Source organism: Peromyscus leucopus, chromosome 16_21, assembly GCF_004664715.2.
Source record: "Peromyscus leucopus breed LL Stock chromosome 16_21, UCI_PerLeu_2.1, whole genome shotgun sequence".
NCBI lineage: Eukaryota > Metazoa > Chordata > Mammalia > Rodentia > Cricetidae > Peromyscus > Peromyscus leucopus.
Window position 1 is genome coordinate 11,568,995 of NC_051084.1, and position 16,049 is coordinate 11,585,043.

The 16,049-nt window shown below is 48.9% G+C and overlaps 1 protein-coding gene across 1 annotated transcript in view; it reads right to left on the minus strand.

The window, feature by feature from the left end:
* Window positions 1-5,332: 5,332 nt before the first annotated feature.
* Srpk1 (SRSF protein kinase 1) overlaps window positions 5,333-16,049 on the minus strand; it is a 43,781-nt gene continuing 33,064 nt past the window's right edge. Inside the window, exons 13-16 of the mRNA XM_028888352.1 lie at window positions 15,165-15,272; window positions 12,957-13,026; window positions 10,035-10,127; window positions 5,333-7,590 (exon numbers count right to left, since the gene is read on the minus strand). Of these exons, the coding sequence (XP_028744185.1) occupies window positions 7,406-7,590; window positions 10,035-10,127; window positions 12,957-13,026; window positions 15,165-15,272 (456 nt within the window). The 3' untranslated portion in view covers window positions 5,333-7,405. The remainder of the gene's footprint in view (window positions 7,591-10,034; window positions 10,128-12,956; window positions 13,027-15,164; window positions 15,273-16,049) is intronic.

A 16,049-nucleotide genomic window follows, 5' to 3' on the forward strand; every position in this document is an offset into this window, starting at 1 on the left:
GTGAGCCACCATGTAGTTGCTGGGAATTGAACTCAGGTCCTCTGGATCAGCAGCCAGTGCTCTTAACCTCTGAGCCATCTCTCCAGCCCCTATCTAGCATTTCTGTGATAAGCTGGGGATTTGACATACCTGACCGGTGATCTGCCAGGGAACAGACATGGCTGTGGTGCTGGATTTGCCCTGTCAATTAGCTCAGAGCAGACAGACTCAGGAGGGAGGAGTTAGGAGGGTGGAACTCTCACCGAGCATATATACGGCCCTGGAACCGATCCGTAACACTGGCAAAGAAAACAGCAAAAGCCTCTGCAAGGGCAGGGTGGCATACACCTGTAATCCCAGCATTTGGCAGAGGCAGAACCATTAGGAGTTCAAGGTCATCCTCGACTACATAGCAAGTCTGAGGCCAGCCTAAACTACTTGAGACCCTGCCTGAAAAATGTGACAAAATCCCCTAAACCACAAAGAGAAGATGTGGTAGAGTCAAGGCTGAAGATCTCAAGGCTAGCCTGGGGTCAGGGGACAGGGTGTGGGGGTGTGGGGGTGTGGGGTGTGGGGGTGTGGGGGTGTGGGGGTGGGATGGGGATGGTGGTGATGTAGGGGACAGGGGTCAGGTTACACACATTCACTGTGTCAAAAATGAAAACTAGCCCTCTGGACGAAACGTGGTCTTGCGATCTTCAGTGTGCTCTACAGGCTTTCCTAGTTTCCCGTGCCACGTGACCCTCAGCCCAGAAGCCAGGGGCTTGGCACAGCACTGACTTGGTCCCTCTGGGTCCTCACAGGCTGCTCCGCGCCCCCCCCCCCCCCCGCAGCTCCTCACCGGGACCATCCTCCTCCACAGGCTGGCCCCCCCCATCCCCCGGCACTCTCAGGTCCTCACCGGGGCCATCCTCCTCCACAGGCTGCTCCCCCCCCCCCCCCCCCCCCACCCCCGGCACTCTCAGCTCCTCACCGGGGCCATCCTCCTCCACAGGCTGCTCAGGTGACCCGCTGCCTCAGAAGGGTCCAAGGCCCAACACCACAGTGCTGGGCAGCCACCGACCAAAGTCATGCCTCTTCCTAACCCAGTCCCCAGTGTCTGGCCATCTCACCCACCCTACTCTGCGGCAAAACCACGACTTGTGGAGAGGTGGGTTATTAGGGTTTTTTGTATCGTCTGCACACGTGTGAATGGATGCAGTGTACGTACGTGCACCAGAGGGCCACGATTTGGTGTTTGTTTATACAGGGTCTCACTACATAGCTCTGACCCGGCCCGTAACTTGCTATGTAGACAAGTCTGGCTTTGAACTCAGAGTCACCTGTCTGTTTCTGTGCTGGGATTAAAAGTGTGCTACCATGCCTGGCTTTCTCACTGAACCAGTTTACTGATCAGCTCGAATGGCGGCCTCGTCCCCACCCTGTAGTGCTGGGATTACAGTTGCCTGTCACCATGCCCAGGCTTTTGTGTCCTGGCAATCCAAACTCACTTTAGAGTCCTCTTCCCAGGCCTGGTGGCACATGCTTTTGATCCCCGCACTAGGGAGGAAGAGGTTCAAGGCCAGCCTGGTCTACAGAATGAGTTCGAGGATGCCCAAACTCTGTCTCAAAAAACAAAGAAAGAATTAAAAAGTTACTTTTTGCAGCTACTCAATTTTCTGCTGAAATGGGTGTTACCTAGAATACTCTGCTGGAGCGCAGGTTACATTCCAGAACCCTGTAACAGTCTTGTTTCTGAGATATGGAACACTCTGCAAACCTGCTTGTTGTCTAGGCCTAAGAGCCACGTTGATCTCCACCCCTTCCAGCTTTAGGATCTGTGCTACTGCAGTGAGCAGCTGGGCTATGCTGTGAGCAGCTGGGCTATGCAGTGAGCAGCTGGGCTATGCTGTGAGCAGCTGGGCTATGCAGTGAGCAGCTGGGCTATGCAGTGAGCAGCTGGGCTATGCAGTGAGCAGCTGGGCTACTGCAGTGAGCAGCTGGGCTATGCAGTGAGCAGCTGGGCTACTGCAGTGAGCAGCTGGGCTACTGCAGTGAGCAGCTGGGCTACTGCAGTGAGCAGCTGGGCTATGCAGTGAGCAGCTGGGCTACTGCAGTGAGCAGCTGGGCTACTGCAGTGAGCAGCTGGGCTATGCAGTGAGCAGCTGGGCTATGCAGTGAGCAGCTGGGCTACTGCAGTGAGCAGCTGGGCTATGCAGTGAGCAGCTGGGCTATGCAGTGAGCAGCTGGGCTATGCAGTGAGCAGCTGGGCTACTGCAGTGAGCAGCTGGGCTATGCAGTGAGCGGCTGGGCTACTGCAGTGAGCAGCTGGGCTATGCAGTGAGCGGCTGGGCTACTGCAGTGAGTGCATGGGTTATGCAGTGAGCGGCTGGGCTACTGCAGTGAGTGCATGGGTTATGCAGTGAGCGGCTGGGCTACTGCAGTGAGCAGCTGGGCTACTGCAGTGAGCAGCTGGGCTATGCTACTGTTGTGAACAGCTGCGCTACTGAGGTAAACAATTGCGACACTTCGGTGAGCAGCACACATTTGTTTTGTAGAAGAGGGCAGGCTCCACTCCTGAACGCTCACTTTTGCTGAGCACTGGGAGCAGGGCCTACCTTGTCCATTTCTAAGCCAGCCACCCTCCTCTCTACCCAACAAAAATCTGTCTCGGAAGCACAGAAGAGCAGCTGCACTTCCCGAGAACAGCCAAGTTCTCTACTCGGAGCAAGGCTTACTGCACTGAAAATAGCAAAGTAGACCCAATCAGGAAAGGGAGAAGGGAGGATGAGAATCCACGGGGCTCTGTGCGATAGCAGCCCTCTGCTCTTTACAAGGAACGGTCATGTGTGTCCACACAGAACTGATTCCAAAGCAAACTTCCTTGCTTAGAATCTTAAAACTTGTTACAAAGTGGGCGTGGGTGGGTGGCAGAAACAGCCTGGTCTACATGAGTTTCCGGGCAGCCAGCAAGACCCTGTCTCAATAAACAAACTCCTAAAACAAAACCAACCCTCTGGGTTTAATTATCTCAATGTTTCTGTAGGAGATTGTATGCTCTATGTAAAAACCCACCTCCAGCCTTGGAAAAGCTCAGTGGCTGCAAAGCAACCACCCTCTTCAGCAGGCTCAGACTTCATCATTTCATCAATGCTCTCCAGAGTGCAGTCCCCAAGCTTCTCCAGGGTCAGAGGCCTTATTTCTGAGCTCACACGAGTCCAGGCACTAATTTCAGCATTTTCCTCATCAAGCTGAACACTTGCAAGGAATCAGAAGTTAAGAAAACAACACAAAGTCGGGTGGTGGTGGTGGTGGTGGCACACATTCTTTACTCCTAGCACTTGGGAGGCAGAGGTAGGAGGATCTCTGTGAGTTCGAGGCCCGCCTGGGCTACAGAGCGAGTTCCAGGACAGCCAGGGATACACAGAGAAACCCTGTCTCAAAAAACCAAACCAAGCCAAGCCAAACCAAACCAACAAACTCCCCAACACAAACAAAATCCTAACAACACAAAACAAAAACTCAATATGCCACATAAATCTGATAGGCCGGGTAGGGCTGCATCAGCAAGGGGAGTCTCTGTGGACACCTGCCTTTTCTGAGATGGCAAGACGTTTGCCCCCAAACGTTGGCTTTCCAGGCTCCACACTTACCAGAGGCTTGGCGGGAGTCACGGCTGGCCATCTGGTAATGCATTGGTTTGTTGCATCACACAGGTCACTTTCTAGTGGGAACACAGCAGCCTCACTGTGCAGCCTAGGCTAGCATCAAATCTCTAGTAATCCTCCTGCTTCAGCCTCCTGAGTACTGGGACGATAGGTGTGCATTGCTGTGCCCACCTACAGCACAACAAAACAACCCTGTGTAATTCATGGGTACCTGAAAAAGGACTTTCTATGACCAACACTACAAATGCCATAAACATAAGGCAAAAGGCAAATTAAAGTCCTAACCAAGCCATTAAAAAAAGAAAGCACTCCAGGGTAGACATGATGGCTCAGGGGTGAACATGCCTGCCTTGACAGCCTCAGGACAGGAGATCATGTACAAGAACCAATTCCCAAAAGTTGTCTTCCTACCCCACATATGCATGTGCATATACACTGGCAGGTGAGAATTTTTAAAAATTACTTTTATGTGTATTAGTGTTTTGCCTGCATGTATGTCTGTGTGAGGGTGTCAGCCCCCTGGAACTGGAGTTACAGTTGTCAGCGGCCATGTGGAGGCTGGGAATTGAGCCTGGGTCCTCTGCAAGAGCAGTCACTGCTCTTAACCACTGAGCCGTCTCTCCGGCCTCCCAAGTAAGAAGTTTAAAGAAACCAGGAAAGCCCTCTAAAGGAAACCTGAGTAGGTCTAGGAACGGTAGCACCCACCTTTAATCCTAGCTCTTGGGAGGCCAGGCTGGTCTACATGAGTTCTGAGACAGCTAGATACATATTGAGATCCTGTCCCAAATTCTCCATCCCCCAAAAAGAAACCCAAATTTAAGGGAATAATAAAACATGTCAGTGGCCAATGAAACCTGTAAGTTTTCAATCTCACCAGTACCCAACAAGTAATCAAGTAGGACACACGCTTTCCTGGGAGAAACCAGGCACAGGCTTAGAATGCAGCACAGCATGTCTAAGAATAAAGCTCAGAGGTGGAGTACTGGCCTAGCAGGTGCCAGGGCCCCGGGTTCGACTTCAGCACAGCAAACAGTAATACTCCAACAAAGGGCTCAACAGGCTGTCCCAAGAAACTGCCTAGCCCTTCTCCGGCTGTTACCAGAGGCCTTACTAAGTGCTTCTTCTGGCTGCTGAGGTGAGGTCTCTAGGAACTTAGCACAGGGAGGGAGTGGATCAGGCAGGAACATTGGACCCTACGCGAAGTGGCTCACCAGAAAAGGTTGCAGTGTGTATGTTAGTCATTTGAGAAGATCAAAAGGGCATACAAAACCTTCATACAGACAGGAAAAGGCTACTGTGGGCAAGAACGTGTGTATGCACACACATGTGCAACACACCTGAGAGGTGGCCAGACTGGCACTATGTACCTTCCTGTGTGGCTTAATTTTTGGCAGACAGGGTCTCACTGAACCTGGAGCTCCACAGACTGAGCCTAACAGGCTGGCCCGCAAGCTCCAGGGATCCTGTTAGCATCCCCTCAAAGGTCATGGTTTTGATTTCAATGTTCACACCTGGTCTTTTTTTTGTGTGGGGCTTATGTGGCAATTACTGACTGAACCATCTCCCCAGCTCCTGGATGTAGGAAATAACTTTCTTACAACTTTCCAAAGTACATGCTAATTCAAACCCACAAGTGTCTTACTTTTTTATTGTATATTTAGTTAACTGCTTGGGCAACAAAGATAAGAAACTTCTGGAGACAAGCAGGTTATTAAATACTCTGTTTATTGTTCTGCATTTGTAAGGACACAAACAATGCACGCAGTAGAAAGAATATAAAACATATCAGGGCTTATTCCTAACCAAGAGCCAACAGCAGCCCTCCAGTGAGACCTGGCCTCCACAGCATCCACTGTGCTCAGCCAAGCTCAGGAGGCTGTGGATGGACAGACAGCTCCTGCTGCCGCCTCCTCCAGCTCTCCCAGGTCCTCTGGCTCCTTAGTGATGGGGGAAAGCCCTTATTGGTGGGACTTATTTCCAAAGTGAAGTTCCAGGTTCTCCCCCCATTAAAATTCCCCATGGTATCAATGATTAAAATAGGCCTGCTGTTGGCTTGTTTCCTGGTCATACCACCTTAATGTCGCTAGGATGCCTGTGATCCCGCAACTGTGATTTGCTGAGAAGCAGTTTCAGGTAGGTCTGTCTGCTATTGCTTTAGATGTCAGTACAGTTGACAACCCAGAGTGGATTAGAACTGATGGAGGGTTCCCTGCCGTACGCGATGTCATCTGCTCTCTTGTTCTGGATAGGTGCATAGATAGCCTGACTTACAACTCTTTCTACAGGAACAGGTCTGGTGCCAGGAGTAACCAATCCAGAGCCAATGCCTGGCTGGCCAGCTCCTCAGGTGAAGCTGATGAGTTACATGAGCCTGCTCACTCGTGAGCCAATCATGACGTGACTCTCCAGTCTCACACACAGGAAGGAGGCAGCTTGCTAGGAGAGCCTTGGCTTGCACTTCCGTAGCCTTCTTCAAGTTAGAAACTGAGCTGTTTCCGGAGAGTGCTGTATCAAGACCCACTTGGTCCTCGGTAGATTAGCAAGCAGCCTCTCCAGGACCCCAGTCCTGCCCCTCTTCTGAGGCTCACTTCACCCTGGGAAAAAGTAATGTTTGGGTGATCAAGTTTATGAGGCTGAGCCTAAAACAAAATTCAAAAGCCTTTTTGCATTAAGAAGAAAAAGCCTCAAGTACATTTCAATCATCTCAAAACTGACATTACACAAGGAAATAGCAGCATAAGACGGCTAACATCAAAACCAACAGGGAAAAGAAAACTGCCTCCCCCTCCCCTTGGTTCCTCACCCAGGGTTTCATTAGAGACCCCGAGCCTCTGAGAAATGAGAACAGCAAAGCCACATGGAGAAACTGCATCAAGGGCAGGAATCGGGCAAGGCAGGAAAAGCTGTGAATGGAAGCCAAGAGCTGTTTGGGAAGGACTTGGAATGTGGGAACACTCCCCAGACTGTACAGCTCTGAAACCCACATCTCCCGTCTGGATCACCCCCATGTTCTAGTTACAAAACAGTAAACTCAGGCTGAGCAAGCCAAGTGCCAGCAGGGCGTTCAAAGCAGGGAGTGTGGCCCAAGCGACTGCTTGGGGCAACAGAAGACACACAGAAAGGACTATATGCACAACACCTGAGACTCTTCGGAAAGATTCACTGGTTGTTTTGTTTACAGTAAAAATCAGAATCAAAATTCCAAGAACTTAGTTATGAGAGGACGAGAGAAATCTGACAGTGCTTCAACAGTGATAAACTGGTACCCAAATTTGTTGCTCATCGAAAAATGTAGCTTAAAAGTCGCAGGAAAAAAAAATGTGACCATAGAAAACACAGAAGAATCCAGGAAGATGCCACAGCCTGGATAGAGCATGTTTAATGTCTCTGCTATCCACAGAATCCACACCCTCCCTCCTCACCCTAGTGCTGGCAGCGGGGTGTGCATTAGAAAACCTGACTCTTAGAGCCAGGGCTAAAAAGGATGGGCTCACGGATCTTCACAGCTCTTCTTAGAGAGGGCAGGGCAGAGGGCGAGGCTGTTCCTACTTGGAGTCTTTGGCAGAGCCCAACTAAGGCCAAATTCACCTAGGATGCCCAGTGGCTGTGGGGATTTCCACAGGGTCAAGGAAGCAAACCCAAATGAACATGTTGGATTTAAAAAAAAAAAAATTTAGAAACCCTTGAAGAAAGAGCTTCACCCTGAAGAGGGAAAAGGGAAAGTCTGGAGGGCGGGCCGGAGGGTAAGCCTGGTGAGCTCTGCTGCAGTGCAGGAGGCCTTAGGAGTTCAGCCAAGGGTGCCGCAGACACTCAGCAGCAGTGGCTCTCTTCTCAGGGACCAGCTCCAACATGGGCAGCAGGAAATCTGTGAAGCCGGCAGCCTCCTCCTGAGGCCACTCATACTTCTCCACCAAAACCTCCAGAAGGCCCCAAGGCTTCAGCTTGGTGATGTGTTTCAGGTCACCTGTGGGGAGACAGCGCAAGGCTCACTGTCCAGTCTCCTGGCGCGCTCAAGCATGCTATGAGCAACTGGTAGTCTCTTCTACAGTCCAACAGTCGACCTAGCACGTGCTGCTTCTAAAGGAGGCAACGGTTTACAAACAAGAAGCTAACAGCATGACCAACAGATCTAGAGGTGTGGCCTCAGTGGCACCACTTGGAATGCCCAGTCAAATTGCTCCTAGGCACTGACCTTTGCCCTTCAACAAACGGTGCTCAGATCACACCAAGTCTTGGGAGCCCGGCAGGACCACTACCACCGAGCTGTACGCAGTTTTCAGACGTTTTCTGGAGGTACCTGTCTTGCTATGTTGCCCAGACTAACCTTGAAATCCTAGGTTTCAGCCTGAGGCCCCGCCTTGAGTGAGGAACTTAGGAAGTACAACACAATCTGCTAACCGTCTTATTAACAGAGAACCCAGATCAGACACTGGGGTGAACACTGAGAGAGCAGAGGAACAGCATAATCCACAGCCAACCTCACCCTGACAACTCCTCAGCTGATCCTGTTTCCACGAATCCTCAGACTGAGGGCCTCTCTTTTAAGATAGTGAGTGTTCCTGTTTCCTCTGACTGAGAGCTTCTGAGTCCTCACCCCAGAGGGTCTCAGTTGAACTGCTGCTAAAAGCTTCTAGTTCCTGGTCCTTGGGCCTTATGTACCTTCCGGCTTCCTGTCACCACTTCCTAGGACTAAAGGCCACCACTGCCTGGCTCTGTTTCCAGGGTGGCCCTGCACTCAGAGATCTAAACGGATCTCTGCCTCCCAACTGATAGGATTAAGGGTGTGCGCCACCACTGTCTGGCCTCTATGCCTAATCTAGTGGCTGGCTCTGTCCTCTGATCACCAGGTAAGTTTTGTTAGAACACAAAATATCATACACCCCCTTTTTTTAGTCTAAAATAGTTATATTTATATATATAAATAAACTATATATAATAAGTATATATAATATATACAGTCAAGAATTATATTAACAATGTCCAGTCCATTAACATTTGACAAATTCAGACAAAAATTTCATTATTTATTCTATTTTGGTGAGTCCAATACAATATTGTATACAATATACAAAAACCCGGTTGGGGATTTAGCTCAGTGGTAGAGTGCTTGCCTAGCAAGCCCAAGGCCCTGGATTCGGTCCTCAGCTCTGGAAAAAAAAAAAAAAACAAAAAACAAAAAACAAAAATAACAAAAATCCAATCCAATGTAAAACATTTAAAACTAGTAGTTGCCTTTAAAAGTAGATTCAATAATCTTCCTTTTTGATCTTATCACATCTATATTTAAGACCTTCCCCAGATAAATGCTAAAAACCCTTTCCACGTGATGAGAATGGCGATCTTTTTATTTCGAAGGCCATGCATGCCATGATTGACTTTGCACACAGGAAGGACCCTTAAGAGCAATATCCTGTTTTCCAGCTCAGAAGGTTTCCTCTTTCTAAGGACCCTCCCGCCCAGGTTCCTCAGCACTGTTACCAGCTAAGGAAAAGGTACACGGGCACAGAGACAACAGACCAGACATCCAGACCCTTCGAGGGTCACTTTCTACCTCAGCTTCATCTTCTGTTTGTTTGTTTTTCCAGACAGGGTCTCCCTGTGTAGCTTTGGTGCCTGTCCTGGAGCTTGCTCTGTAGACCAGGCTAGCCTCGCATATGCGCCACCGCTACCTGGCCAGTTTCATCTTTGATGTCTGAAGAAACCCAGACTCAAAGCTCGTGCCTATAACCCCAGTACTGAGGAGACTGAGCAGGAAGAGTGCCTGAGTCTGAGGAGGTGAGAGCTGCCCTAGGCTACACAGCTCGACTAGATACTGTCTAGAGAGTGCCGAAGACATCACCAAGCTCCTCTTCCAATTACCACAGTATCCATCCCCTTACTCCTTGTTCTGCTTTTTTGAGATGGGTCCTTGCGGTGAAGCCTAGGCTGGACCTGAGGAACTCCTGCCTGCCTCGGTCTCCTAAGGACTGGGACTAGAGATCCAGTGCACAACATCCCAAGCTCCTAACGGCATAAACAGGCCTGCAGTGTTGTCCGTCTCTATGGACAATGTGCTCAGACATTCACTGGGATGCAGAGGGAGAGAGGACAGGGTCCTTGCCCACAGAGGCTTTAGTTACTAGAAGTGCATGCTCTGAAGCACTGGACCATCCCTCTGTTTTTACGTAGGGGTGGGTGGGGGCATGCACCTCTAATCACCTGGAAGACAGGGAAGACACCACCCCAAACCAAACCCAGCCCAACAGTGAGTGCGGCTGTGCTGAGCGCCTGCCCATACCATTCAGCACTTGCTAAGCCACACTGGGTATCCAGGGTACCCTACTCACCTTTCTGCAGATCTGGGGAACAAGGGCCTAACCTTAGACACTGTTACCCTTTAATGACTGGGAACAAACACATTTGTTTTACCTTTTTTGGTGAAAAATTCCTTGGAATATTTTCCTGCCACAATGAGCTTGCGAGGCACCTTTCCCAGCAGTTCTATGATCAAGGCGATGTGGTCTGCGTGTGCAGGTATTCAAGGGAAAGAAGAGAACAGGGATGACACACGTGGTTCTCACACAGCACACACACACACACCCCTTAGGGCACTGCACACTTGCTTCCTGTCCGAAAGCAGAAGAAACGGACTCTATCTAACGCAGGGTCCAGTTCCACAACAAGCACCTCACACCGCTCCAGGCAGCCCGGAGTGCGGACCAGAGTCAATCTTGGGACGAGAGGCTCTGCTTCCTCAAGCTTGTCCACCTGAGACTGAGAAGTCCCCTGACCATTTCCAACTGTGGCCAAAGGGCCTTGGAATCTTGCCTATCAGCAACAGCACGCGCCAGGTGGCCTGAGATAGAAGCAAGACCCAGAGAATCAAGGTGAAGCGGTAAACATGGCTTTCCACGAATAGCACTTCCAAGGGTCAGCGGGCTCAAGTGACAACGAATAAAACCCAGGTGTCCAGGGGAGACTGAGAGGATCACAAATGACCCTGGAGTCCTGCTTGCCTAACTACAAGCTTGCTCAGTTGAGGCTGATCTACAGCTTTACTTTAGGCCATAAACCTCAGTCCGGGGGTTCTTCAAGCAGAGGGAACAGCACGTCAGCATTAGCTAAATAATGGCACACACTAGCCACAGCTCTGAGAGCCCAACAGCAGCACAGTAGCGGGGTGCTGACCGGAGGGGGGCACATCGAGACCTCTCATGTATTTGCTAGGGAAGGTCCCACTCCATGTATTCTGCAGCACACTTATCAAGACAAAGTGCATAAAGAGATACAACAGGGAATCAGAGCCCCACAAACCTGCAGCTCTAAGACAGCAGTTCTCAACCTCCCCAACACAGCCACCGTTAATACAGCTCACGTGGTGGTGAGCCCAGCCGTAAAATTATTATCATTACCATTATCTTTATTTATTTATTCATTCACTTATTTTTGTTTGCTTGTTGAGACAGGGTTTTTCTGTGTGGCCCTGGCCATCCAACTCACTCTATAGACCAGGCTGGCCTTGAACTCAGAGATCCGACTGCTGGGATTAATGGTGTTCACCATGACCGCCCAGCATAAAGTTTTCATTGCTACTTCATGACTAGTTTTGCTACTGTTATGAATCATAATGTAAATATCTGGTATGCAGAAAATCTGATGTGGCCCCTGTGAAAGGATCTTCTGACCCCCAAAGGGGTGGAAACCCACAGGTTGAGAATTGCTGTTCTAAGAGAACGAAAGTGAGCAACAAGCAGGACAACCATTGTGGACAGTGAATCATCACGGAACCTTCTATCTACCAAAAGGTGAGTGCTGCGACATGTACATGGGAAACACACCCTACCTGTACTGAGCGAAACACACAGGCTCGTGACTATTCAACTGCTCAGCATATTACCTGCCATTTTCTACAGTACTTAGGAATCTTAGCAAGATGCACTGACTGTCTGTTAATATCCAAAGGGAGCCACCACCCAACAGAGGGCATCCTAACCAGGTTGCACAGATCACAAGGCCAAGAGCAAAGCACGGCAGTGGAAGGCCCACTCTTCCCACAGTGCTGACTGCAAACCCACTGCTGTGAACCAGGCAGACACAAGAGGCCAACCGTCTCCCTCATCCTCGTCCCTTTTATTCACCCAGGAACCTGGCTGTCAGGCTGGCAAAACCCGATGCGCCCTGCTGTCTTTCCCATGCCCTTGGACGGAGCATCTGACAGTGTGGGCCTTTCCTACAGGGCCACAACATTTAAACCCACTATATTTTAATTAAAAATGGAATTCTGGGGCTGGAGAGATGGCTCAGAGGTTAAGAGCATTGGCTGCTCTTCCAGAGGTCCTGAGTTCAATTCCCAGCAACCACATGGTGGTTCACAACCATCTGTAATGAGATCTGGTGCCCTCTTCTGGCATGCAGGCAGAACACTGTATACATAATAAATAAATAAATCTTAAAAACAAAACAAAAAAATTGAATTCTGTACAAAATAAAAGGAAATCAATATACTTTCTAGAAAAGGGAAATGCTAAATGTTAAAGAGGATAGTCTCTGCCTCCAAGTGTTACAGTGTTGCAGATTAGATTAAAACGACTGACCTCCAAATCAACATGGAGGCATAAATGGATGGGTCAAATTTAAACTGTGGGAAAAGTCATTGATCTTTAAAGGAAGACAAGTAGATGCTGAAACCAACCAACCCCCCACCGAAAGCTGGCAAGTAAGTTCTAACCAACTGTGGACTGTCAGAGCTCTTTAGTATTTCTTTCTTTTAAAAAAAAAGGATAGCCAGGCAGCAGTAGCTCATGCCTTTAATCCCAGCAGTGGGAGTCAGAGGCAGGTGGATCTCTGTGAGTTGGAGGCCAGCCTGGTCTACAGAGTGAGTTCCAGGACAGGCATCAAAGCTACACAGAGAAACCCAGTCTCGGGGGAAAAAACAAACAAAAAAAACAAAACAAAACAAAAAAACACCAAAAGGTGATCTCCTATAGCCCAGGCTGGCCCGGAACCCACTCTAAGGATGAGGATGGCCCTGAAGCTCCTGCAGACAGTCAAGCACTTCAGCAACTGAGCCTGGTGTCTTCTGTGTCTGACCCTGATACAGGAGGTCACGCTCATTTCTAAACATTTTCAGAAAGGGTCTCAAGGGGTAGCCTAGGCTGCCCATGACGCTGTGGTCTTCCTGCGTGTTTCCTTAGTGCTGGGATGCCATCACTGTCCCACTCAGCTTTACATCAGCTCCATCTCTCCTCTTCCAGGGTCTTACACACTCCTCGCACCTGACAAAGACCTCTGGTGTCACCAGTTACCAGTGGAAAGCAGAACTGCCCCACGAGCCAGCCGGGAGAGACTCACCTTCATCTCGAGTGTAATCCTCCCCCGAATGAGGCTCAAACAAATAGTCGCCGGTGGCCAGTTCAAAGGCCTAGGAAAGAGAGACAGCACATGAAGGCACCACAGGAATGACGTCTTTGCAAGGCCTACTGCTGTTTGACTCTAATACAAGATGACCATTTGAAAATGTCCACAATTAATTCTGAAGGACAGATATGTAGTAATAAAATGGAGGGAAGAAAAAACAATCATCAGTTAGCACTGATGTTGGGATATCCCCGAGTAAAAGCAACCCAAGAAACCAAAGCTGAAACAAACAAGAAAATGGAAAAGGAGACCACAGAACACAAACCAGAGTGGAGATGACCGGGCAGGGGTGAGCGGCGGATAACAATGCAGTTTGCATTTCAACAACACAAGAGGTTCCGAACGTTCCTCAAGACAATGCTTCAGCTGGGCGGTCATGACACACACTTTAACCTCCAGCACTCAAGAGGCAAAGGCAAGCAGATCTCTCTATTAGATACAGAGTGAGACCCAGGACAGCCAGCGCTGTAACACAGAGAAACTCTGCCCTGAAAAACCAACCAAATCATCCACAGAAAACACAGGATCCAAGCTGGATTTTCCTTATGAATTCTGTGTGTTGACTGTGTTGACAACTCTCAGGGGTTGGTTCTTTCCAACCATGCACGTCTCTGGGTTTGAACTTGGGCTGTCAGCTTTGAACATAGGTTCAAACTTCACCAACTGAGCCAGCTTGTGGTGCTGTGGATATTGTTCTATATAAATAAAACACTGATGGCCAATGACCAGGCAGGAGGTAGGTGGGACAAGGAGAGAGGAGAATTCTGGGAAGCGGAAGGCTGGGGGAGAGAGACTGCAGCCACCGCCAGGACAAGCAGCATGTAGAGACTCTGGTAAGCCACCAGCCATGTGGCAAGGTATAGATTTATAGAAATGGGTTAATTTAAGATAAAAGAGCAGTTAGCAAGAAGCCTGCCACGGCCATACAGTTTATAAGTGATATAAGCGTCTGAGTGATTATTTTATAAGTGGATTGTGGGACTGCGGGGCTTGGGGAACCTGGAGAGAAGCCCTCCAGCAACATTGTGGCCCGAAGTTCTCAGTGTTGTAGCCTCCAAGAAACTGTATGAAATGACAGACATGCTAATGCCTCAGATTTTACCATGGCATTCTGTACCCCAGAGATAGGAACCCCTTATATGACACTGTCCTCCTCCAGGCCCTGAGTTTCTCTCTGTGGACAGCAAAGGCACAAGTGGGTATTAGGGAGTCCACGTACAAATCATGGAAGAGCAGCTCCCTCCTGTGTTGGAATTTGAAATCGTCTAGAAATGGAATCCACACCTCAGATTACAGAACACTGAGATTTTCTTAATTCCAATGTTTAACAAAAAAATGTATGTATGTGTGTAGCCCAGGATGGTCCTGGATTCTTGGCAATCCTCCTGCCTCACAAGACATAGCAAATCCTCTCCTTTGTAAGTCTTACTTTGTCACACTTTGATCCTGTGGGACTAATGAAATCACAATTAAGATGCGCACACTTGACATACAAGGACCTTCCCTAGTGTGGTGACAGTCCAACAAGAGAGTGGCCTCCCAAACTCTTTTCTAAGTCTGGCCTTGATCTTGTACCCTTGGTAACAAAAGGCCAAGTTAGCGCTGAGGGGTTGTGGGGACTTTGGTCAGAAGTTGACTTGGAAAAGCCAGGCCCTGAGACTACTGTGCAAAGCCAAAGCCCTAATACAGGAACAATGTCTTGAACTTGTCTATTCTGGGTGGTCAGCGCCTTTGTGAGCCCAAAATACATGTCCACAGAACAATGGTGTCTGCTGGCTTGGAGCTGACCAGACAGACTGTGGTAATGGACAGCTCCAGTCAAGAGAACACATCTCTAGGTGATTGGGCTTCACACCCTGAGTGACAAAGATGTCCGTGGAGCTGCTGAACAGCAGAGAACCCAAGCCTTTCCAGGGGTGTCCCTAGTCTGAAAACACCAGTCATTTACCAATATGCAAGAACTAATGTCCCAGAACAATTCAGACACATACTCAGGAGGGTTTCTGTCAAGTCCCTGGTGAACAGCTGTGTGTTACTTTGCAAATAGGGCAAGTAGGCTTACCATGCATGCAGTGCCCCAGAAGTGGGCAGGCAGGCTTACCATGCATTCAGTGCCCCCCAGATGTGGGCAGGTAGGCTTACCATGCATGCAGTGCTCCAGATGTCAGCCGGCGTGTTGTAGCCAGATCCTATTAGAACTTCCAAAGATCGATATTGCCTTGTCTGGATATCTTCAGTGAAATGCTTGTGCTGAGAAATTCAATGAGCGGAGAACTCATTTAATAGGAACAACTCAAGAGTTGCTTAATAATGGAGACTAAGTTCTTTAAAAAACTTCCCCTTAGCTTACTTCACAAGTACCATTTCCATGCTTTTAGCCCTAAAACAATTCTGCCTTACTGCTACTCCAAACAACTTTTTAAAACTGATGAGCCTTAAATTGTTTTTATTATTATTATTTATTTATTTAGAGACAGAGTTTCTCTGTGTAGCCCTGGTTGTCCTGGAGCTCACTATGTAGTCCAGGCTAATCTCGAACTCAGATCTGCCTGCCTTTGCCTCCAAGTTCCGAAATTAAAGGTGTGTGCCACCATCTCCTAGCTAATGGTGAATCTTAATTTAGTTTAGACATACAGATTTAGGAATAAAATTATTATCAAGAAATAAAAAATCAGAACCAGTGTGGTGGCACACATCTTTAATCCCAGCAGTTGGGAGGCAGAGAGGCAGGCAGATCTCTGTTCAAAGCTAGCCTGGTCTACATGGTGGGTTCCAGGACAGCCAGGGCTACAATGAGATCCTGTTTCAAAAAGCAAAACAAAGAAACCCAAACCCAGCAAGCAAGCAAACAAATATACAGAAATATACAGAAGTACACACAAGAAGGGTCAGCAAGAGAGTTCCGCAAGTAAGGGAGCCTGCCAGCAAGCATGGCGCTCTAAGCTGTATCTCTCAGACCCACCTGGCAGAGAGAGAGAGAGAGAGAGAGAAACTGTCTCCTGCAAATTGTTCTCTTAACTCCCTATA